Source organism: Salvia hispanica, chromosome 5 (assembly GCF_029641045.1).
Source record: "Salvia hispanica isolate PSC_SH4W2 chromosome 5, Shi_PSC_v1, whole genome shotgun sequence".
Taxonomy (NCBI): Eukaryota; Viridiplantae; Streptophyta; class Magnoliopsida; order Lamiales; family Lamiaceae; genus Salvia; species Salvia hispanica.
In genome coordinates, this window is record NC_142696.1 from 20124551 (window position 1) to 20150539 (window position 25989).

The 25989-nt window shown below is 39.8% G+C and overlaps 2 protein-coding genes, 1 long non-coding RNA gene and 1 pseudogene across 5 annotated transcripts; 2 read left to right on the forward strand and 2 right to left on the reverse strand.

Annotated features, from left to right (window-relative positions):
- The first annotated feature begins 7176 nt into the window (after nt 1–7176).
- On the forward strand, nt 7177–10880 carry LOC125188982 (uncharacterized). Of its 3 annotated transcripts, none has more exons than XM_089059399.1 (2): nt 7177–7493; nt 7858–10880. In XM_089059399.1, the coding sequence occupies exon 2, from the start codon at nt 7988–7990 to the stop codon at nt 10751–10753; it is 2766 nt and encodes a 921-aa protein (XP_088915525.1). In that variant the 5' UTR covers nt 7177–7493; nt 7858–7987; the 3' UTR covers nt 10754–10880. The 3 variants fall into 3 exon arrangements, with proteins under 3 accessions (XP_088915525.1, XP_088915524.1, XP_047942078.1); XM_089059398.1 differs by having other exon boundaries at nt 7178–7493; nt 7830–10880; XM_048086121.2 differs by having other exon boundaries at nt 7178–7445; nt 7830–10880.
- Nucleotides 10881–11570: 690 nt separating this feature from the next.
- Nucleotides 11571–12176, reverse strand: LOC148926422 (uncharacterized). Its single transcript, XM_089059127.1, has one exon. The coding sequence runs from the start codon at nt 12174–12176 to the stop codon at nt 11571–11573; it is 606 nt and encodes a 201-aa protein (XP_088915253.1).
- Nucleotides 12177–14063: 1887 nt separating this feature from the next.
- LOC148926423 (uncharacterized) lies at nt 14064–15148 on the reverse strand. Its single transcript, XR_016130221.1, has 2 exons — nt 14788–15148; nt 14064–14698 (listed from the first exon to the last, which is right to left on the reverse strand). It is a non-coding gene; the product is annotated as an uncharacterized LOC148926423 (long non-coding RNA).
- A 7089-nt stretch (nt 15149–22237) lies between these two features.
- LOC148926424 (uncharacterized) lies at nt 22238–22971 on the forward strand (annotated as a pseudogene).
- The last annotated feature ends 3018 nt before the right edge of the window (nt 22972–25989 follow it).

Consider the following 25989-nt stretch of genomic DNA (forward strand, 5'->3'; position numbering starts at 1 on the left):
GAAGAAAAAATTGATTTGGCGACTAAGATTGTGGACAAGATGCCGGCACCCAAATTCTTCCTTTCCAACAGAGATTTTGGGTGAGGGTTGATCCTTTTCTTAAAGGCCTTTGTACTTGGTTTTTTTCTTTTGGGTTGTTTTTGTTTTTTGTTGGCTTTCTCCAAGGTTCATTTGCATTAGTGTAATGGTCTTGTTAGGGTTTGTAGCGTTTGAGTTCTAAGGGAGTTTGACAGCTGGGATAGTTTTTGTGCTTGGTTTTGCCGCCTTGCGGACTTGTGCTCATCACTCATGGTTTGAGCATTTTATTTTTATAAAAAAAAACATTAAAAGGGAGAAAATTTAAAGATTATATGATTTATTTTGTATTGTGTTGCTTAGATGCTAAGACTGTGTGATAATTTAGCATTTATAACAGGGCGACTAGCACTTTTCAATATTGTTGACTCTTTTAATGTCGAAGTTGTTTTTTATAACAATAATTTTATATGTAATTCTGGTTTCCATCGCTTATCCACTAATTATTTCTCACGTTACTCATCTCCATCGCTGTCCCCTACTATCCAGTGAAAAATATTACTACTACTATGTATTAGTAGCGGCTTGGATCCAACGTTAAAATATCCATAAGCATGAAGATCGTTTAGACATGAGTCAAATATTTCTCACCAAAAAACAATTTTCGAACATTAGTTAAATATTTTTCAACATAAAACATTTTTTTAGATGTCATGATGTATATAACTGAAGTTCGTTTTCGTTCTAAAATAAACTACAATTACTCTAAAAAAACATCAATTATCCTGATATGTTTCACTAAAGAGAATTCGTAAAAATAGTCAAATATCAACAGATATGATTAAGGATATATCGACTCCACCCTCCGATAATACCACTACTACTAAAAAGTAGGATTTGAAGGTGACTTGAAACAGATTGCATACAATTTCATTGTAAGGAATCATTATTGTGAATATCACATCTACTGGAAAGGTAAAATGGGCGTGCATTAAAAAAAGTATGTTACGCTGAACCATTACATAAAGCACATGCAAAAGCAAAATCAGTAAATTGCAATAATTGATCAGTCAGACTGACCAAAATAATTAGCAATCAGCACATCATAAATGTTTAAAGACCGATTTGGCACTATTCATATTTCAAAATGGCTATTGCATTTTTTTTCAAGAGTGAAAGACCGACTTGGCAGCTGGAACTAATACTTTCAAAAGTTTTAACTTATATACATATTATTTCTGTAAAGAATTGAAAGTGAAACGAAGAACAACACACAAAGAATTACGTGGTTCGACGTAAATGTCTACATCCACGGGCATAAACGGCTTGAATGATTTTATTCCAAGATAGTATGTAGGAGATACACTATTGAATTATACAGAGAGTATCACAAAAGAACACCACACACTTGGCTTCTATAATCTCTCTGAACTCACGAAGAAAACTCTTCCAGATGATATCTCTACCAAGTGAGCTCCTCACTCTCTTCTTTTGTATCATCTACTTGAGCTAAACCGTTAGCTCCAAATCAGTTACAAAACGTTAGCTATGAACGTTACAACCAATTTATTCTCCAATTTATTCTGCTTTTCCAATATTGCATATGTAGTCCCTCATAGTTTAAATATTTCCATGGACACCCCTCACTACAATCTCCACCTTGGACATGGAAAAACTCAAGCCTTCATGCCATAACACCTCCTCCTTACTCGTCAGTCACACCCACCAGTTTCAAGCAATGCTTGAATTTTGAAACTGGTAAGGCTTTGGTAAGAGAATCTGCAGCATTTTCCTCTGTCTTTACTTTAGTGATCTTGATGCCTCCTTTCTCAACTTCATCTCTTATAAAATGAAGTCTCACGTCAATATGTTTACTTCTCTCGTGAAAGACTTGGTGCTTCGCCAAGCAAATGGCACTATTATTGTCACAAAGGATAATGACAGCTTCCTGCACAACTCCAAAGTCTTGCAGCATTCCTTTCAGCCATATTCCTTCCTTTACTGCCTCAGTCAAGGCAATGTACTCGGCTTCTGTAGTACTTAGTGCTACCACAGATTGAAGGGTAGATTTCCAGCTCACTGCTGTCCCATACAAGTTGAAGATATACCCGGTCTGAGATTTTCTATTATCCATATTAGAGGCGAAGTCTGAATCACAATACCCTACTAATACCTCATTCCCCCTTTCCATCTTCTGCTTATACAGTAATCCAACATTTCTGGAGCCCTTCATGTATCTCAAGATCCACTTCAGTGCAGACCAATGCTCCTTCCCATGATCCTGCATGTATCTACTAGCAACACTTATCGCGTGTGCTAAATCAGGCCGTGTACAAATCATGATGTACATAATACTTCCAACTATGTTGGCATATGGTATCTTTGACATTTCATCTCTTTCTTCTTCAGTCTTTGGAGCCTGGTCCAGCGACAGCTTGAAATGTTGTGCTAGAGGAGTAGAGACATCTCTGGAATCTTGCATTTTGAACTTGGATATGACTTTGCTAATATACTCAGATTGATTCAGCCACAACGATCCCTTAGCTCTATCTCTCTGAATATCCATGCCAAGAATTCTCTTTGCTTCACCCAAGTCCTTCATCTCAAATTCCTTCTTTAACTGCTATTTCACATTCTGAATTTCCTTCAAGTTCTCAGCTGCTACAAGCATGTCATCTACGTACAGAACCAAGTATGCAATGCCAACACCCTCACTGTTATATTTGATGTACACACATCCATCATATGCAAATTTTTTGAACCCAACGTCTGACATGTGAGTATCAAATTTTCTATACCATTGTCGACTACTTTGTTTCAGGCCGTAGATACTTCTTTTAAGTAGACAAACTTTATCCTCTGACCCCTTCACTTCAAAGCCTTCAGGTTGAACCATCACTATTGTTTCTTCAAGTTCTCCATGCAAAAACGCTGTCTTCACATCCATTTGGTGTAATTCCCATCCTCTGTGAACAACAACAGCCAACAAAATTCGTATGGAGCTATGCTTAACTACGGGTGAGAATACCTCATTAAAATCAATCCCCTCATTCTGATTATAGCCCTTAGCCACCAACCTAGCTTTGAATCTGATTTTGTTTGCTTGAGTCATTTCTATCTTTTTCTTGAATATCCACTTGCACCCTATAGCTTTCTGATATGCAGATGCATCCACCAAGATCCAAGTTCCATTTTTAAGCAAGGAAACAATTTCTTCCTCCATTGCTATCAGCCATTGCTTCCATTCCTTTGATCTCATGGCTTCTTGGTAGCTGCTAGGCGCGTAATACTCTATGTTTTCAGCTACACATAGAGCATAGAATACCATCTCATAATCACTAAATTTCTTTGGAAGTCTCCTCTCTCTTCTAGGTTTATCCAAAGTTGGCCTATTCTGATCATCATGCTGTTGTGCTTCCTGACTTGGAATTTCAATGACTCTCTCTTCTCTCCCATCAACCTCTTCTTCATCACTTTGAGTTCTGATACTTGAGTCATTCTGCTCAACATGAGGCTCCACCTCAAATCTTGTACCATCCTTCTCCTTGATGAGAAAAGGCATTTGTGTCTCTATCAAAATACACATCCCTGCTAATGATCAATTTCTGACCTTCAGCTGTAGGACACCAAAGTCTGAATCCCTTCACTCCGTCCTGATACCCAAGTAAGACACATTTTATGGCCCTACTATCCAGCTTGCCCTGTTTAACATGAGCATAAGCTCTGCAGCCGAATGGCCTCAAAGTGGAATAATCCGACTCCCTCCCATACCATCTTGAATCTGGTGTCTGATTATCAATAGCCGAGGATGGTGATTTATTTATCAATTTTGATTCAGTAAGAACAGCTTCTCCCCAAAAACACTTTGGCATTCCAGAAGACAGCAGCATGCACCTGACTCTTTCAAGAATGGACCTATTCATTCTTTCCGCCACTTCATTTTGTTGGGGATTTCTAGGAGCAGTCTTGTGTCTCTTTATTCCTTTCATCTTGCAAAATCCTTCAAATTCTGCTGATAGGAACTCCAATCCGTTGTCAGTTCTTAAGCACTTCAGGCTGACTCTCTTCTCCCTCTCTACATGCAGCTGCCACTCCTTAAAGAAACTAAAGGCCTCTGACTTTTCCTTGAGAATTTTCACCCAAAGTTTCCTGGAATAATCATCGATTATTGTCATGAAATATCTTCCTCCGCTGGCAGTGGCCGGATTACAAGGACCCCACAAATCGCTATGGGCATAGTCCAAGACTGCGGTGGAGGTGTGCTTGCCCTTAGGGAACGGAAGTTTCTTTCCCTTCCCCATAATGCACTCTTCACATTTCTTGATCTCTTTTGCATCACCTGTACTTCGGATCAATCCCTTTCCTAGGAGCTGCCGCAAACCCTTCTGACCAATATGTCCCAGTCTCCTATGCCATGCATCAAGATCAAGATGCTGGACTGCATTTGAACCCCCCACAATCAATTCTCCATTCAAGTAATACAAGCTGCCTTTCCTGACTGCACTCATCACCAAACCAAAACCTCTGCGCTCCAACATACCCAGCGAGATAAGATTTCTTAACCTCAGGTATAAATCGAACTTCTCCCAGTACTCTAATGCTCCCATCATGTAATTTCATTCTAATATTACCAATGCCATGAATAGTGCATACCTGGTTATTTCCTAGCAGGACCGATCCTCGAGCAGGCTCTAGTTGTTCGAACCATTCCTTATGAGAGCTGATGTGGAAGCTACACCCTGAATCAAGGATCCACTCTTCTTCTATATCTCTCTCACCAACGTTCAATATTTCTGCTGGATCAGCCTCTTGGATCACATCAGATGTCCCTTGATTCATATCCTCCTTCTTCTGTTTTCTTTTCCAAGCAAAACAATTTTTCTTAATATGTCCGGGTTTCTTGCAATAGTGGCAGGATCGGGTCTCTTTACCCTCAAATTTCTCCTTCCCTTTATGAGTTTGAGGCTTGGGAAATACATTTTTCCCCTTCGTACTCGGTTGCTTGGACTTCTTGACGTTCAAAACTTCCGTTGCAACTTCTTGGCCACCATTTGATTTCTGGAATTCTTTGGTTTTGAGCGCTGATTGCACCTCCACGAAGGTGATGCTCTTCTCTCTGCCATACAACATGGCGTCCTTCAATTGCTCAAAAGATCTTGGCAAAGCGGCGAGTAGGATAATCGCTTTGTCCTCATCATCGAGCTCCACGTCGATGTTTTCCAAATCGTCAACATACTTGTTAAACTGATCCAATTGCTCTCCAATCGATCGATCCTCGCTGAACCTAAACGCGTACAGCCTCTGTTTCAAGTACAAGCGATTGGCTAAAGATTTCACCATGTAGAGCTCTTCCAATTTATTCCAGATCCCAGCTGCCGTCGTCTCTTTCGAGACCTCGCGCAACACCTTGTCGTCAAGACTCAGAATAATCGCGTTGTGTGCCTTTTCCGCGATCTCAACCTGCTTAGCCGAGGGTTCTTCGGCTCCATCTTTATCCGGTGTCAGGGCATCAGCCAATCCATGCTGAATGAGGAGCGCTTTCATCTTCAAGCGCCATAACCCAAAATCATTTTTGCCGGTGAATTTCTCAGCTTCAAACCGTGCCATCGCCATCAACAATCTTCGTTCCCACAGACGGCGACAATTGTAAAGAATTGAAAGTGAAACGAAGAACAACACACAAAGAATTACGTGGTTCGACGTAAATGTCTACATCCACGGGCATAAACGGCTTGAATGATTTTATTCCAAGATAGTATGTAGGAGATACACTACTGAATTATACAGAGAGTATCACAAAAGAACACCACACACTTGGCTTCTTTAATCTCTCTGAACTCACGAAGAAAACTCTTCCAGATTATATCTCTACCAAGTGAGCTCCTCACTCTCTTCTTTTGTATCATCTACTTGAGCTAAACCGTTAGCTCTAAATCAGTTACAAAACGTTAGCTATAAACGTTACAACCAATTTATTCTCCAATTTATTCTGCTTTTCCAATATTGCATATGTAGTCCCTCATATTTTAAATATTTCCATGTACACCCCTCACTACAATTTCCTAAAAAAAACTTATATACGTATTATTTGTCATATTTATGCAAAATTGAAGGTGTACTAGGATAATTATACTCATCTAATACTTAGAAAGTATGTGGCATAAATACTTCAATTAGATTGTCAAAGTAGTACTGTAAATCGTTTTTGATGGACTTTGAGTAAAACAAGATTAATTTTAATACAAAATGCATGTCAAATTTTGACCATGAGATTTGTCAATATATTAGTTAAAAAAGTACATCTTATACGGATGTCAAATTGTAAGTTTTATGCTATTTTTAAAAATTCAAATTTTAGGTCATTTTTAGATTATTTTAGATTATCCTTCTATTATGACCTTTATAAACTAATAATGACATACATGATACCGATAAATGATCTCCGCATTTCCTAATGCAATAAGATTGAGTTTTGCATATCACAACTCTGTTTTGATATTATAACATCCATAAGATGTCACTGTATTTACATTTTAGGATAATTACTACTAAAGTCACAAGCTTTGACCAATTCTTTCTACGCACTTCAAATAATCCTATATTTTAGTTATTTCTAATTTAATTTTCTAATACTCCCTTATGTATGTTTATCCAAGATTTTTGTATTAATTTACATTTAAAAAGTTTCTCCTTATAATAAGTAAAATTTGAACCCTTCAAATACTTTAATCTATAGGCAGAATTTGAATTAAGTCGAAATTAATGATTCTAGCGGACAATTTTGTCACCTAACTATTGAACCGTTTGCATCCAAATTATATCAATACGCTATCTATTAATCAGTAAAATTATCACCTAAATACTTAACCATTTGAATCCAAATAAATAAATAAATAATGACAATATTTAAATGATATTAAAAACAAAAAATCCCCTGCAGTTTGATCTTGATTGTTGAGTGGGTAGCAGTTGGACTTTTGGGCGAACAACTTTCTACAGATATGCAAATTATTTGACTTTGAGCCAAGCAAGCAGGTCCCACCATCAATATATTTTATTGAATTTTGTATTAAACGAAATCGCTGTAATCAAAGATTTATTAATAACAGAATGATAACTTTAAATTAAGAAAGTCAATTTGTCATTTCCCCTCTATTCATGTTTGGGTTAAGTGTATCTTACAATAACCCAAAAAGGTCAATGTTAAGAGAGAGAATGTGTGTGTAGTGGGGTAAATCAAATGTAATCAATTGAAGTAGTAGTAGTATGTTTTTTGCAATTCACAACTGTAGTAAATGTGCGTTCGTTGTGGAAGGTCAGCTTTAAATTTGCTTGCAGAAACAGAGAGAGAGAGATATGATTGTTTCAAGTTCAACACAAGTTTTGAAGATTTTATAGCTCATAGTAGCTTCAGGTGTCAAGAACAAGAGGTAGCGAAAAGCTTCAAAATTCCCAACTTTGTTTCTGAACATCTCTAGGTAATTTATTATCGATTTTGATTACTCCATTTATGAGGTTTTTGTAAAATTGAATGTTCGAAACTTCAATCTTGAACGCATCATTTTGCGATTTCATTTTCATCTTTTCTGAGTTAATTCTCGAAGAAATGCTGAGTTTAGGGTTTCATTAATCTGCCGTGATATTTATTTTTGTCCATTTCTTTTGATTAAACTCGAATATCTATCTGCGCTGTTTGAATGTTTGCCTAAAGCAAATGCTCTTGCCCTTTCCCTCCTTGAGTTGGGGGATTTTTTTGGTTTTTTTGAAAGCAAAGGTTTATTCTTGTTTTGATTCCTTTTGCCTTTTGAACTTAGGTTTTGAATTGGGTCTCCTTTATCTCAGCGGGTAGAAGGCTTCACCATAAAGGGGAAAAAAGAAAGCTTCATTTTGATTTCCCTGGCTCTATTGAATTCTTTTCAGTTTGAATTTCTTGAATTCTAAGAGTAAACAACGGGGAAGAAAGCAAGATTTAATGCATCTCTCTCTATGGAAACCACTCTCTCATTGTGCTGCACTGCTATTGGATAGAAAGAGCAGAAGAAGAGATGGTTCTGAGCATTCAAATGAGGAAATTCAGGCTAATCCTTCAATTCTGAGAAAATTGCACGAACACAAATTGAGGGAGGCTCTTGAAGAAGCTTCTGAAGATGGCTCCCTTGTTAAGTCCCAAGACATTGATGCTGAGTCAGTGGCCAATCAAGATGAGGGGTTAGGCCGTTCGCGGTCACTGGCACGGCTTAATGCCCAGAAGGAGTTCCTCAGAGCCACTGCTCTTGCAGCCGAGCGCACATTCGAGTCTGAGGACTCGATTCCTCAGCTCACTGAGGCCTTCTCCAAGTTCCTGACAATGTATCCAAAATACCAGTCGACAGAGAGGATTGAGCAGCTAAGGCAGGATGAGTACTCGCATCTCTTGGGGATTGATTCAAAGGTATGCCTTGATTACTGTGGATTTGGATTGTTTTCGTTGCTGCAAAGTGTGCATTATTGGGAATCATCAACATTTAGTTTGTCTGAGATCACAGCTAATTTAAGTAATCATGCTCTGTATGGGGGAGCTGAGATTGGGACGGTAGAGTATGATATCAAGACTAGAATTATGGATTACTTGAACATCCCTGAGAATGAATACGGCCTTGTTTTCACTGTGAGCCGTGGCTCAGCCTTCAAGTTGCTTGCTGAGTCATATCCGTTTCACACTAACAAGAGGTTGTTGACCATGTTTGATCACGAGAGTCAATCTGTGAACTGGATGGCTCAGAGTGCTAGAGAGAAAGGCGCCAAGGTTCAAAGTGCGTGGTTTAGATGGCCTACTCTCAAGCTCTGTTCGACTGACTTGAGGAAGCAGATTTCGAACAAAAAGAAGAGGAAGAAAGATTCAGCAACCGGTCTTTTCGTGTTCCCTGTTCAGTCGAGAGTCACTGGTTCCAAGTACTCATATCAGTGGATGGCTCTTGCCCAACAGAACAACTGGCATGTCTTGCTCGATGCTGGAGCATTGGGCCCGAAAGACATGGATTCTCTTGGATTGTCTTTGTTCCGGCCAGACTTCATCATCACGTCATTCTACAGAGTGTTCGGCTATGATCCAACTGGTTTTGGATGCCTTTTGATCAAGAAATCTGTGATGAGCAGTCTTCAAAATCAATCGGGTCATGCTGGGTCGGGTATAGTCAAAATAAGCCCCGTCTTTCCCCTCTACTTGAGTGATTCTATGGATAATATCCCTGGATTTGGGTGTGATGAGGATGAAGAAGTGAATGGGACTGGTGAAGTGAATTCTGAGAATCGTCGTGATTCTCAGCTGCCGGCCTTTTCTGGTGCCTACACTTCTGCTCAGGTGAGGGATGTGTTCGAGACCGAGATGGAGCATGATAATAATAGCTCTGACCGAGACGGGCAAAGCACCTTATTTGAAGAAACTGAAAGTATTTCTGTCGGGGAGATGATGAAAAGTCCAGTCTTCAGTGAAGATGAATCATCTGATAACTCACTTTGGATTGATTTGGGTCAGAGTCCAATAGGATCAGATGCTGCAGCTCCTTCGAACAAACATATGGCATCCTCTCCCCTACCGCCGGCGTGGTTTAGCCGGAAGAACCATAAACTCACTTCTCCGAATGCCTCAAAGTTACCGAGCAGCGGAATGTATGACAATGAGTTGAACCCGGAGCATCATGAGGTGCTGTCATTTGACGCTGCTGTTCGATCAGTTTCTCAAGAACTAGACCATTTCAAGGAGATACCTGAAGAAGAGCCGTTCTCGGAGGTATATCCAGCTTCACGAGAATATAGGACTCCAAATAATCTGCAATTCCAAGAGATTAAAGATGAAGTCGATATCAACAATTCAACTATGGGCTCCAATCGTCTGACTATTCAGAATGGCTGTGCTTCTGAGATATGCCTCGAGAAAGAAAGTGCGATACGACGAGAGACAGAGGGAGAATTCAGATTGCTGGAAAGGCGAGAAAAGAGTAGAATTGCCGGAGGCAGGTTTTTCGGGATAGAGGAGAGTGAGGCAGCTGGAAATAAAGGGAGAAGGGTATCATTTAGTACAGAAGACAACAACAGAGCTCAAATCAGTCAGGCTCCGGAGCCGGGAGAAATGTCTCCTAATAGTATAGATGATGATGATGATTATTTGAGCAATGGGGAGTATGACGAGCAAGAATCAGAAAGGGGTGAACCTGAGATAATCTGCAAGCATCTGGATCATATAAATATGTTGGGCCTGAACAAGACCACATCCCGGCTCCGTTTCTTGATCAATTGGCTTGTGACCTCTCTGCTGCAACTAAGGTTGCCTAGTTCGGGTAGGCAAGACAGTGTGCCGCTTGTTCACATATACGGGCCAAAGATTAAATATGAAAGAGGCGCTGCAGTGGCTTTCAATGTGAGGGACAGAACTAGGGGTCTGATCAGCCCAGAGGTTGTACAAAAGCTGGCTGAATCGAATGGTATCTGTCTAGGTGTTGGAATACTGAGTCACATACGTATCATAGAAGGGTCGAAGCAGCGTGGACCTGTGAGTGTTGATGATACCACCCTTTGCAAGCCGATGGCGAATGGGGGAAAAAGTGGGTTCATCAGAGTAGAAGTTGTGACTGCTTCACTTGCATTTCTAAGTAATTTTGATGATGTATATAAGTTGTGGGCATTTGTGGCTAAATTTATTGATCCAAATTTCGTGAAAGAGGGCGTGTTGCCATCTGTTGCTGAAGAGGCTGAAGAATGAGATGGTACACCATTGCTGCTGCTCTCTGCATTTGTTGCTTGTTGTTTTTGTCCCTCTGGTTTGGCTTCTTGTAGATTATGATTTTCTAATGTTTAGTATGAACTGAATGAGATACGCCTTAGCATTACACTCTGTTCAGAATGAATTGTCACTCATTGGATTTGCAGCAACATTTGATAAAAATAAAATAAAATAAATTGATAGGAAAGCCAAGCATGAGAGGAGTCTGATTAACAAAATTAGAGCTGCGATCACCCTTCAATCGCTCTATCAAAAGCACTCTGATAATAAAAGCGGAATTGGGAAAGAGTATTCCCCAAATCTGTAATACTCATGTTTTTGGATGGCCACCATCGCATTTTCATGATTTGTTTAATGGCTTCTAGTTTAATCGGTGCCCCATCCATGAATCTTCCCACCATACAGAATTCAACATTTTCGTCGTCAACTAAATCCTTTGCATCCACGTCGAAAATTTTATTCCCGCCGTCCTCGACAGACAGATTAGCATACTCCCTTTAGAGATATGCGTGCCCTTTAGAGCATCCACAATGGATGCCCTAGTGCATGCCCCAATGAGAGCCCTAGTGATTGCCACGTCAGCATGTCCCATCTTTCTGCAATGGTGGAGTCCTAGTACATGCCCTATCTATTATCCATTTCTCATTTCAATTTTAGTTTTAATTTTTTTTATGTTTACCAATTATAAATAGCAAAATTAGACTTCTAAATTAAAGAACTAGCAAAACACATACATTATTTAATTTTTTTTTTTAAGTTACAAAAAAGAGGTACAATTTCAACAACCACTACGTATTCAAACTTCTTCAATCATGTCGTTCATGAGATCAAGATGAGCTTGTTGGTTGCGCATGCTCTCCTGAGCTTGTAATCTCTCACTGAGTCCATAGGGTAAACCTCGAACAACCGGCGGGGTTGCATGACCTGCGCTCGGAGCGGCTTCATCGTCGGACCACTGGCTAGCTGCACGACCTTCGTCGTGAATAATCATGTTGTGCAAGATGATGCACGCGTACATGACATTGGCGATATGATGCTTGTACCAGGAACGAGCCGGGCCTTTCACTATTCCCCAACGCGCTTGAAGCACACCGAATCCTCGCTCTACGTCCTTCCGTGCAACCTCCTGCTTTGCCGCAAAAAACTCTCTCCTCGCACCCGTTAGACAAGAGATCGTCTTCAAGAAAACTGGCCATCTCGGGTAAATGTCGTCGGCTAAGTAGTACCCCATATGATGTTGTCGTCCGTTGGCAGTGAAGCTGATAACCGGACCGTTGCCATTGCATTGCTCGGTGAAGAGACTGGACGAGTTCAGCACATTGATGTCGTTGTTGGACCCCGTCACGCCAAAGTGAGCATGCCAAATCCAAAGACTGTGGTCAACGATTGCTTCAAGGATCATCGTCGGGTGGGTACCCTTATACCCACTGGTGAATTGGCCTCTCCACGCTGCAGGACAATTCTTCCACTCCCAATGCATACAATCAATACTCCCTAACATTCCAGGAAAGTCGTGCACCGTATCGTGCATCCGCAGCAGGTCCTGCCAGTCTTGGGCATTCGGCTTGCGCAAATATGTGGCGCCGAAGGCGTCAATAACGCCCGCACAAAAATTGACCAGACACTCCCGGCCAGTTGTATCCCCGACGTGAAGATACTCGTCGAACATGTCCACCGTAGTGCCGTATGCCAACTGACGAAGCGCAACAGTGCACTTCGTCAGCGGGGATGGACCCTTTCTATGGGCCGCATCTTCCCGCCACTGGAAGTACTCGTCGCGCGCCTCCAACGCGTGAACAATCTGGAGAAACAACTCTCGCCGCATCCTAAACCGTCGGCGAAAAACCGGCGCGCCCCACCGGGGATGTTCGGCGAAGTAGTCCTCGAACAGACGTTGATGAGCTAGGACATGCTCTCGACGGATGGATGTCCGTCGGCAGATGGGCCTCGGGACCTGCTCTTGGGCCTGCTGTTCGGCTTGCTCTTGCTCATGTATTGCACGAATACCGGCGAGAATCTGGTTCCCGAAAGCAAACATTGCGCGTTCCATAGACCGACCAATATCTTCCCCGGGAAACATTTTGGAAAAATGAGTGAAAGAGATATTGCTATGGAGAGAGAGTTGAGAGAGATGTGTGGGAGTTGTGTGAAAAATGAGTGAAATGAAGGTATATTTATAGAATTGAAAAAGAAAAAAAAAAAAAAAATCACAAACGCGTGATCGGGCTCGGGCGTGATCGGGCGCGCCTCTGCAATGGGCGCCCGATCTCACGCCCGATCGATCGGGCTCGGGATCGGGCGCGACCGAACTATCGGTCGCGCTCGGGCGTGACCGAGGGCTGCAATGGATGCCCGACCACGCCCGAGCCCGATCTCGGCCGATCGGGTGCGCGATCGGGCATCCATTGTGGATGCTCTTAGATGATGTCGCAGCCTCGAGTTGATCAAAACAGTAACAGGTAGAAACCCTAGTGTAGCCCGTGGTATACTTTATACTCCTTATTCCTTTGGTTCCATAATAGATGACACACTTGGATAATGACACAATATTTTAGGGGATGTTTTGTGTATAAGTGGAGAGATATAATAGTGTATATTTATATTAATGTGATAGGGGACTTTTTTCGAAAAAAGAAAATGTATCATTTTTTATAGGACAAGCTAAAAAGGAAAATGTGATACTCCCTCCGTCCCATTGAAGATGACCCACTTTCCTTTTTAGTTTGTCCCAACTAAGATGACCCATTACTTAAAATGGAAACACATTTATCTCTACTTTATTACATCTCTCTTACTTTACTCTCTCCTCTCAACACACAAAATAAATTTGCATAAAATCTCGTGCCGCCCAAGAAAGGGGTCATCTTCTTTGGGACGGAGGGAGTATTTATTATGAGACAGAGGTTCAAAACTGTTTTGAATTTGAAGCTATTATAGATAAGTTTTGCTTAACTATTATGTATTAGGGGAGTGGTCAATTGTCAACTCATTATTTAATTGCTAACTACAACTAATTTAAGGCCATAGGATTTTAGAAAAAGTGTGGTCTACAATATTGTAGCATCCCGAATCTTTCTTATCTTTTTAGTTGATCTTGAAAAGGCGTCAAATGGGTGTCCGAATTTTTATTATTTTCATTTAATCTCCATTCCTTTTTAAAAATTAAAGGAGTATTACATGTTTGCAATCGATCGAGAGGAGGCGTAATTCATGTTTAGTACATAGCATGCCACGAAAGTACAAATTGTAAATTTTATGTAATAAATTAAAATTCAAGAAATAAAACATATTAGAAATAAAAGAATTTATTTCTTGTGGGCCTAAATTAAAAAGAAAAACTACATTATTTTAGAGCCCATTCTTAAAAAACCCAAATCACTAAAAGAATTTCTTCTTGAAGCCCAAATGTCCCCCTTTACATAAGTTGGAATAGCTTTCCTCCACCTTCTTCATGCTCGATTACTCTCCTCCCATTCAAGCCACGTAGCCATCCTCTACCACCTCCTGCTTGAATACCCTCATCCACCTCCTGCTTAGTTACCTTTATCATAAAATTTAGTCCCAAAGTTTCCACCAATGTACAATCTACAATCACTTCCACGCAGAAAACCTTGAGCACCAAAGCAAGCATGATTATCGATAATCATGCAGGTAACTTTTTCCCTCATATAGTACCATTAAACACACAAATTTCATACTAAAGTAGTGAACTTCATAAACATACCGCCAACAATTCTTATAACTCCTTTTCATCGAATTCATAAAATAGATAAACCAAGTTCTACAACAACAGTAAGCACAAGTTAAGAACTCATCTTAAGAATCAAATCTGCCGGATTTCCGGCGACTGAGTTTCGGCACGCCGTCGCCGACGGTGGCAGCCCCACACCCCGATTCGTCACTGATTTCACCACCTCTACAAGTCTACAAGTTAAATTCCAAAACTTTGAGATCTAAGATTATAAATCCTTAGAAAATGAAATAAAAGGGAAGAATAATAAATCAATCCTTACCTTTTGGGAGTTCGGCGGTTGAGGCGGTGCATGACGGAGACGGCGGTGGAATCCGAGAGGGAGAGATGGAGGGCCGCGACGGCGGCGTAACAGATCCGAGAGAGGGAGAGATTTTAAAGGGGAGAAAGAGAGAGAGGGGAGGGGACGGAGAGGAGAAGAGAAGAGGGGCGCCGCCGGAGGCGGACGGCGGGAGGCGGCGCTGAGCTGGGGGCGGCGGCAGCAATAGGTAGTGAGAAGGAGTAGGGCTGGGTAAATATACCGAAAAAACGGTATATCGATCGTATCGTATTGAAAAATATCGAAAAATATCGAATTTTCGGTATACCGAAACTTTCGGTACGATATAATACCGTATCGAAAGTTTTCGGTATGATAACGATATGAATTTTCTTATACCACGGTATACCGTTTTATATCGAATATACGATATATATCGATATTATCGATATACCGAAATATATCGAAAATCAATAAGTATCGAATTATCGATACATATCGTTTATACCGTTTATACCGATGATGATGATGATGATGATGATGATGATGATGATGATGATGATGATGATGATGATGATGATGATGATGATGATGATGATGATGATGATGATGATGATAATAATAATAATAATAATAATAATAATAATAATAATAATAATAATAATAATAATACAATTTATTTTTTAAGATTAAAAGTTTAAATCATAAATATATCCATATAACTTAATTATATATTTTTTGATTATGAAGATGTGGACAACGTTTATTTTATTATGTTAAAATTATATTAATTTTGGTTTTATTTTTCGGTTTTGAAATTATATTTTTTGGTATACAGGTATTCGAAATGGTATAAAATTTCGGTATATCATACGAAATATCGATATACCGTTCAGAACGGTATACCGAAGTTCGGTACGATATACCGAAATTTTGAAACGGTAACGGTATAGTTTTTTTCCATATCGAAATTTCGGTATACCGAAATACGGTATACCGAAACTTTCGAAACAATAACGATATGAAATTCTTTCATATCGATATTTTCGGTATGATAACGAAACAAAATTTTTGATACGATATATCGTATCGACCCAGCCCTAAGAAGGAGGAGTTCCCTCACGTCAATTTGGGTTGGGAGTGAGGAAGATGAAATGGGGTCTTTGCATATGGGTTTTGGTTTAATTGATTGGGCTAGCATTTTATTTATTGGGCTAAACTATGGTAAGAAATAAATCCAAGCCCAACTTCTAATTAATTGGTTTTTGCAGTACATAATTTGTAGAGGCCCAATTCCAAAATTTTAATTTTGGACGGAAGAATAAATTGACTAAGCAAGCTAAAATAATTAGTTGCGATCCGAGTTGTCATAGCTCTGCGTAAAATTTGTAGTAGTGTATGAAATACCAATTTAATCGAAGCCCGAGAATAGTGGTAGAAGAATCATCCAATAACAAATGAGTTTTAGAAATTCCTTAAAGGTAAGTGAAATAAGAAAAGATAATTAATTATGAGGCATGCATTCCTATTAAGGTTCAAGAATTTATTTAAGTCTGATTAGTATTTTATATTATATTTGGTGTTTTTAAAAAGGTTATCTGTGCAAGTTAAAGTCGGAGCGAGAAATTCAAGTTAAGGAAATTAAACGAAAGAGTGAATTTTTCTATCCTACATACTAATGTGGGTAAAAATTACAAATTATTTTTGAGATGATATTTAGTTATACAAATGATGTTGTCTAGCCATAAATGATTTATTTTATGTGTATGAAGCCTATCTGTTTGGTTGGAACGTAAGAATCGAATTCGGGTCCGAGTGAGGGTGGTGTCCCTACTCGGATTAGTGTACACAGGTGACCGTTGGAAGGTGGCCACCTTCCACGGCACAAAGATGATATAGTGGAGGCCGTTGGGAGGTGGCCACCTCCCCCGCTGGAGAAAGATGTAGGTGACCGTGGGAGAGCACCATCTCCACGGCACTTGGTGTTCAGATATGGCAGAAGTACAGAAAGAACTTAGACTGATCAGTCGAACTTTAGCTCACAAAGAATTTAGTAAGCTCGGGCCTTTTAAGAGAAAACTCTCGAGTGTTACTGTGATGGCATGACAATATTTTCATTTTATGTATGTACATTTCGGCATTGTGTTCACTGAGTATTTTTATACTCGACCCTACATATATTTCTAAATGTGCAGGTTGAGCAATGACGGTGGAGAATGTTGAGTTGATGAAATCCTTTTTATTTTAAGTAGAGCCTCTTGGCGGTGCATGTCTCCTTACATGTGACCGTGTTCATTCCGCTGCGTACTAAGGTTCTAGATGACATTGACTGTTGCTCTGATAATTATAAAATGTAAGATTTTCTTTCAAGTTCAGGTGATCAAGAGTTAATTTGAAGTTGTTTCCACTTTATTAATGAGTATTGAGTCACTATTCATCCCCTTTCTATTCATCCCCTTTCTGTCCCTCTCTTCTTATCTCCCACCCCTAGTCACGGCTTCCCGGCTTTGCTATCCTTAGCAAAGTGCGGTCGTGACAGAGTGGTATCAGAGCCGTTCCTTTGATGCTCTGAACCCAAGAGTCTCTTTTCAGTTACTAGTCTAGACTTGTTCCACTAGACTATCTAATTAGTAAACGAACTCTAAGCATTCCCACCAAACCTGCTCAACGAGGGAAAAGGTAATTTGTTCTTTCTTTTAAAAGTGAAGTAGAGATGTTCAAATGAACGGGTCCGGTATGAAAATATGAGATTTTAGAGAAAGAGATAATGAGTTTTATGAGGAAGTTGTTTCAAGCGATGGAAAAAAATGAGACTTTAGAGAAAGATGAGTTCTATCGAGTAGATACTCAGAAGAAAGAGTTGAAAGTGTGAGTTATAAAGAAAAGAGTAATTTGTTACTTTCAATAAAGAGTTTGGAAATTTTGAGAAAGGAGATTATGTTTCTTTATCGAGTAAAGGGTTTGAGAAAATAGTTGATGTGTTTTTATCGAGTAAAGACTTTAAATGATGAAGGGATGAGTTACATTTTCTTTCAAGTAGATGTAGTGAATGGTGCAAATGGAAAATATACGTATCTTTGCAAGTTATTACAAAAAAGGAGGGAATATTTTCTCGATTAAGAAAAGAAAGGATTTTTGAAAGAATATATCTTTTCGCGTAAATTCATGAATCACATTGCATGTAAGGGAAGATTAGAAATTTCCAAGAACTTAGAATTTTAAGTTATGAGTTCCTCCTAAGAACATTGTATAGATTTGAACACAGAAGAACAATTATAACATTTCTCGCTTTTCCGAGTCATGAATATAAAAAGTACGTAATCAGAAAGAGAAAGTTAGTAATAAAAAAAAATGTCGCATTTTGAGTCAGGCCATGAATTATGTCATAAATAAAGGAAAATTAATGTTTTCAAGAACTTAGATTCTTTTAAGTTATGCATTCCTTTTAGAACATAATACGAACTTCAACAACGAAGGATATTGCTAGAAAATTTTAGGAATTAGATACCCCTCTTCTATGTCCACACAAAAGTGAACAATCTGGGTGCCACTACCCTAGGTGACAATCCAGTTATAACAAAAGATAGTACCTTCGAATCAATTGAACAATGTATTTGTACATGGTCAGAGAATATGATTCAAATCTAGTTAAAGAACTTAGACTTGTCTAATAAAGAGAAAAATAAAGTGTTTCAAGGATGATCATTATAACGGGCCGAGAACACTATGGAGCCATGATTTCCAACTATAGTCGTCGGACATAGTTTTGACCGCCCTTGTAGATTACGAAAATGATTTTAGTCAATAGTTTTGACCTTCATCCCAGTAAAGTGGTGAGGGCATTATATTTTTTTCATATAGTCTCCCATATAGTGCCACGTAAAGTGTCGTATAAATGGTCGCCTGATTACTATTGTTGTATGCAAAAAAAATTTTTTTTTTTTTTCAAGGGGCAAGACAGATTTCCAATTGTTTCCTCTGCCATACATGATTTCCCTTAGCATAGCCTCCAGGTTTGAAGTTTTCTTTTCGATTGTTTGTCTGTTTTGAGTGAAATGTTGTGTTAAAAATTTAGTTTAGTGCCTAGTTCCTTCTGAAAGCTTTTCAAAGTCTCGAGGTGATCCTGGATCTCAATTGGATGTGATGATCAATGATTACCCACATAACAATAATTCTTAAATTGAGTTTGGGCAAACATGCCACAAAGTCCTTTGTTACACCTTTTCCAAGAATTCATGGATGCTCCTTTTCATACCATCCCACTAGATTTCTCTACCCTATTGATACGCTCGGATTTTGCACTGTTTTAAGGTCATTATTTGGTCCGTTTTTTTATGTCAAAGTCACTCTACACGTCCATTATTTGCATATTTTGTCTATTTTGGTATTTTGACGTGTTTTGTGAGAAATGTGCATAATTGAGCCAAAAAAAGGGAGCCAAAACACCAAGTGTAGAAATCTGGAGTCAGACGGCGACCGGCGACCACCGCGGATGTGTGCGGCGACGGCCGGCGCCCGGCGAGCAGATCAACGCAGCGGTCCGCCTCGTAAAAAATGTGCTTGGAAGAGAAGTCTCGTCCGGCGACCGCCGGAAGATGTGCGGCGGTCTGCCGCCGGGGGAACAGACTCTATGGAGTCCAATGCGGCGACCGCCGGCCAAGGTGCGTCGGCCCGCCGGAGAAAGGCGGAAAATCCGAGAAGCCCTAGATTTGCGCCCAGTTTTACCATATTTTGGAGATTTTTTCCTTCTACAACAAGTCATGGCTTTCCCTTATAAATAAGACATCAAGCTTCATCAAAAGAAAGAATTTCTATTTGCAAAATACTTCATAGAGATCAAGACCTAGAGTACTTCATTGGTGCAAGGAGTTGGAGAAGGATTTCAAGAACATCAAGAACGACAAGGATTCAACCCACGGGTTTTATTTGCTTTAGTTTTATGTTCAAATTGTCTTCCCTTCAATCTATGTTTTTAGCTTATTCAATTATGTGTAACTAAACTCATAGGATTCTAGGTCTGTGTTAGTAACGACTTTGGTTATACAAATTCCTTTTTCTATCTAATATCCGTTTTGTTTTTACTTTGTTTCTTCCCTAAGTAGTTTTGATGCTGCATGATTGAGTGACACAATCATGTATGATTTAATATAACATGCTTCATAACTGTGACACAGTTTTAGCGAGTTAGATTCACTTAGTAGACACTACAGTTAGCTTCCCTTAAAATGGCACTGTTAATTGAGAGTGGGGACTTTTCAAGGGTCTTAGGAGCTTTTTGGAGTTACGTGTTATGATTGACAACCCTAATCTTGTAATCAACATTTGTATCGCATGAGCATAAGCTAGGAGACTCGTCCTTTCAAAGTATAAACTGTGCTAGGGTATTGTAGTTGGAATTTTGTATAACCATAACTGTGAACACACATCCCTGGGATTCCCTTATCTCTATCGTCTTATTCGCTTTTTAGTTGGTCTATGCTTTCTATTGTTTTTAGTTTTCAAAAGTTTTTAAAACCCAATTGTTTTTCCAGATAGCATTTGAGTCTTAGTAGAGGATAGACACTTTGTGTTCGTCTTCCCCATGTTCGATATCCAGTACTAACCTTTAGCTATACTATATATACTCTGTATACTTGCAGGTTTATTTAGTGCTAATAAAAAGTGCATCAAGTTTTTGGCGCCGTTGCCGGGGAAGACAATTCACTTTGGAGTGATATCTTCAAACGGATAATTTTACTACTTTGGATTTTACTGCGTTCATTTTTTTTAATTATATTTTAATTTTCGTTCTTATTTTTATTTTTTATTTTTCTTTTTTTTAGTTTCTGCAGGTTGTGCAGATTTGCGTGTCTTGAGATAATAAGATGGCGGAGCCTACCAACCACGATCTTCTCATCGCCCTCTCAAAGGAGGTGGAAGAGATGCGAGAAGAGAGAGCTCGGGCAAAAGCTGAAAAGAAAAACGAGCAAGGGAGGTAGTTCCATTCTTGAATATGTTTAGTCATGGTAACATTGTGGATATTCCTGCAGGTCCGCAGATAGAGGCCAACAACTTCAAGTTGGGGATACCCTTAATCAATAGGGTTGAACAAAATGCCTTCGCAGGAAGAGACACCGAGGACGCAAATCGACATCTCACCAAGTTCGTGGAAATAGCTAATACAATCAAGATCAATGGTGTTGATGATGGTATTGTGAGGGTAAGACTTTTTCCCTTTTCATTGACTGATGCTGCTAAAGAATGGTATGATTGTCTGCCTGCAGATAAAACCACCAATTGGAAGGATCTAGTGGTGCTCTTTCTCGACAAGCACTACCCGCCTGGCACCATCCTAAAGCTTAAGTGTGAGATCTTTCAATTCATGCAGGGATCTAATAAGTCTCTATATGAAGCTCTCGCACGTTTCAAAGCTCTTCTCCGCAAGTGCCCAAACCATGGTTTTGGAATAGACCATCAGGTAGGAATCATTTATAATGGGTTTAACGAAAAAATCTCTAGTTTGTTGGATTCAGGGGCGAATGGGGGATCCTTGAGGAAAGGAGAAGTTGCTGCTATGGAGGTAATAGATGAATTAGCCGCAAACAGTCAAGGTTGGTCTAAGGAAAAACACAAAGCTGAAAGGCTAGATGCAGTGAAGAAACCATGTGGGAATGAGACATCCCAAGAATTGGCATTCATCAGAGCAAGACTTGAAAAATTAGAAGCTCCAGGCAAAGAGGGGAATGTCATCAAAGATGTCAAATATGTCCACAATGGGGGTGATCCCCAATAGGCTTTATAATAATAACTATCGCCCTAATCAGGGGGTGGTAATTTTAATAATTATAATGGAAATCACCCACATCCACATGTATCTCATGCTAATAATCATAATTTTGTCCAATCTCATGCAGGGTTCAATCTAGGGAAAGAGAAAGGAGTGGAGCCACCTACCAAGGAAGACAAATATGAGGCTGGCATCCAAAAGATCTTGGAGCTAATGTTAGAGGATAGAAAGAACAACGAGACCAAGATGGGAGTTGTAGAGGAAAGACTGACCAAGCTTGAATCTGGGTTAAACACTGTTGTCTCCACTGTGTCCATCATTAAGTTACAAATGGATCAATTCCAAAAGAAGGCAGTGGAGGATAAAGGCAAGGCTGTTGCCAAGGTTGTCGATATCAACAAGGATGAAGCCAACACCTCTGGAACGAGTATTGGGGACTGCTCGACGCCTGGCGGACCGCCGCAAACACCGCAGCGGCCCGCCACTGAAGAGGCAGAGGCGCCCACCAAGAAGGAACTCGTGCGGCACAACGGGATTGTACTCCCCTTCCAGCCGAGGAAGCCGTTCAAGCTTGAAGAGCAATTCCGATAATTTTTAAATATGTTCTGTAAATGTCATACTAACCTCCCCCTTGTTGATGCATTGCAGGAAATACCTAGGTATGCCAAGCTCTTGAGAGAGGCGATGATGAAAAAGCAAAAGCTCCAGAAATCTGATCTAAAGCTACCTCTTCACTGTAGTGATATCATCCAAAAGCAAAGGACTGTCAAGCAAAGGGACCCTGGACAATTCATCATTCGTTGTTCCATTGGGAATGGTAAGGTAGACAAGGCTCTTTGTGATCTTGGAGCTAGCGTCAACATAATGCCATTGGAGTACTACGAGAAGCTCAACATCGGGCCGCTCAAATCCACAGATACCTGCTTAAGGATGGTCGATAACACTGCGGTAAATGCGGTAGGGGTAATCGAGGATGTGTTAGTAAAGGTTGATGACTTAATATTCCCTGCCGATTTCTTTGTTTTTGACATGAAAGTTGATAAACAAGTTCCTCTAATTTTAGGCAGAAATTTTCTAGCCACATGCAAAGCTCTTATGATGTAGGTAGAGGAGAAACCACGATAAGTGACCATGGAGGAAAGTCGACCTACAACATCGAAAGCGCGATGCTTAAGTATGAAGAGGCGAAACAAGCTAAGATGGAGCATGATTGCAGGGAGGTCATGGTGACCGATTTGTCTAAGCCTTATGATCCATTTGGAGAGGAAGATCTTTCTAACCCTACTATTTTCATTGTTAACACTTTGCCTCAAGCTCCTAAAAAGGGCGAGCCTAATCCTACTAAGCCTACCTGCAGGAAAAGCCCAAGAGAAAGAAGAGGAAGAAGAATCCACCTCACGATGACCCCGAAATCTACGTGATCAAAACCTCGAATGGAAAATTCAAATGGTGGAAGAAAGTTCTCAACAAGTTGGTTCCATTTGCGGTGGCAGAGACTAAGATTGTTGGTACAAAGTCATACCAAAGGAATCCTCACGATGGGGGATAACTCATGAACTTCAAAGAACGTCAAGCTAAAGAGGAAAAATAAGCGCTTGTTGGGAGGCAACCCAACCTTTTTTTTGACAATTTTTGCCGTAAGTTAAGAATTGTTAGTTTTAGTTTAATTTTGTGCATTGAATTTTTTTTTTCGCAGGCTCTGACCTCTCCGCGGCGACCGCCGCATGCGAAGCGGCGGTCCGTCACCTGCTCGCTGGTAGTTTCTGTTGACGTGCGGGCCGCCGCTTGGGCGTATTTTTTTTCCAGCGTGATTTTTCCGAAGTTTCTCAACTTTCGCCCGGTCAAGCCTCAACGCGAGAATTTTCAAGGTACGTTTTTTTTTCAGTAGTTCACTCACGTCCCTACCAACTCTGCAAACTTATTTTACACTTTGTTGTAAATAAGTTTGGGGGGATGAAGTGGTGGACCATGAGTTTAGTTTTTGCTTTTATTTTCAAAAACCCCATAGGTGAATTTTGTGTTCTAAAAATGTTTTCTTGAATCCATGTCGTGAACTCAACATGAAGAACTTAGAAACACGCATACTTAGGGACATACTTTAGATCGAGTTGCCGATGATATTACATTCCATCTAATGTTTAAGTATGGTTTAACGTTTTGATTTGATGGTTTGGTAAAAAGGTGCATAATTAGTGAATTGTTTGTTCGCCTTGAATCATGCTTATACCTTGTGAGGATTTGAGCCAAAAATTTATTCTTGTGTGATTTATCTGCATGCATGTATATGTTTCTAGAACTTGCTCCTAATCTTGCCTAAGTTTACATAGTGTTTAAATCAATTTAGGAGGATGATTGACCATCTTTTCTTAGCCTACTTTTATCTAAAAAGCCATGACCCTCTAAAAAAAAATTTTCCCTTCAGACCCAAGTTTGAGCCTTTAAGTCCTTTCTTTGGAAGCCAAAATTATGGGACAATTCCTTGGGTTAGTTAGTCATTACTATCTTATTTTGTAAAGGAATTGGAGAGATAAGGGGGAAATATAAAAGTAGTGTGCTTAATGTAAAGAAAGTACAAGTTGTGAAGTTGAGAAAAATTCCAAGTATGTGCTTGATCTTAGAAAAGAAAAGAAAGGATGTGTAAGAAAGAAAAAGAAAAAAAAAGTGTGAAAGGTTGTGAAAAGAAGAAGAAAATCAAAGGATTGGAAAGTAAGTTGAAGGAGAAAAATAAATGAAGTGTTAAAAGTGCCTTGAGTTAGAAAAGTGGAGTTATCTTTACTCTACTTGGGATATTTTTATTTTTAGTCACTTTTTAGCCAAATATTCATCACCTACCAAAGAGCCTACATTACAACCAAAGATAAAGACCTTTCGGACTTTTGAAGCTTAATCACATTTAGTAGATGAGAGAGTAGACTTTGAGCAAGCCTATGGTAAACTTTGCATGATGCATGATTTGAGTGCTTATGTACACATTACCCTTATACACTTTGAGAGTGAGAGGACACTTCCCATCTTTGGAAGTTTGCCACATGTGAGGGCTTGAATTCAAGGTGTTCCACGAGTTAGTAATGAAAGTGCACTAATAACCGATGCTTGATTCGATTGCGTTAATACATGTTTAAATTGTTCTTCCATCTTTTGAGGCAATTATGACGTCTAGTCCTTGTGCATCCCGTGCGTCTATTTGGTGTCTTTATTGTTTTGTTTGAGGACAAACAAAAATGTATGTTTGGGGGAGTTGATACGCTCGGATTTTGCATTGTTTTAAGGCCATTCTTTGGTCCGTTTTTTATGTCAAAGTCACTCTACACGTCCATTATTTGCATATTTTGTCTATTTTGGTATTTTGACGTGTTTTGTGAGAAATGTGCATAATTGAGTCAAAAAAGGGAGCCAAAACGCCAAGTTTGGAAATCTGGAGTCAGACGGCGACCGGCGACTGCAGCGGATGGGTGCGGCGACCGCCGGCGCCCGGCGGGCAGATCAACGCAGCGGTCCGCCTCGGAAAAATGTGCTTGGAAGAGAAGTCTCGTCCGGCGACCGCCGGAAGATGTGCGGTGGTTCGCCGCCGAGGGAACAGACTCTCTGGAGTCCAATGCGGCGACCGCCGGCCAAGGTGCGGCGGTCCGCCGGAGAAAGGCGGCGAATCCGAGATGCCCTAGATTTGCGCCCAGTTTTACCATATTTTGGAAATTTTTTCCTTCTACAACAAGTCATGGCTTTCCCTTATAAATAAGACCTCAAGCTTCATCAAAACAAAAGAACTTCTACTTGCAAAATACTTCATAGAGATCAAGACCTAGAGTACTTCATTGGTGCAAGGAGTTGGAGAAGGATTTCAAGAACATCAAGAACGACAAGGATTCAACCTACGAGTTTTATTTGCTTTAGTTTTATGTTCAAATTGTCTTCCCTTCAATCTATGTTTTTAGCTTATTCAATTATGTGTAACTAAACTCATAGGATTCTGGGGATGTGTTAGTAACGACTTTGGTTATACAAATTCCTTTTTCTATCTAATATCCGTTTTGTTTTTACTTTGTTTCTTCCCTAAGTAGTTTTGATGCTGCATGATTGAGTGACACAATCATATATGATTTAATATAACTTGCTTCATAACTGTGACAGAGTTCTAGCGAGTTAGATTCACTTAGTAGACACTACAGTTAGCTTCCCTTAAAACGGCACTATTAATTGAGAGTGATGACTTTTCAAGGGTCTTAGGAGCTTTTTGGAGTTACGTGTTATGATTGACAACCCTAATCTTGTAATCAACATTTGTATCGCATGAGCATAAGCTAGGAGACTCGTCCTTTCAAAGTATAAACTGTGCTAGGGTATTGTAGTTGGAATTTTGTATAACCATAACTGTGAACACACATCCCTGGGATTCCCTTATCTCTATCGTCTTTCTCTGTGTTTTATTCGCTTTTTAGTTG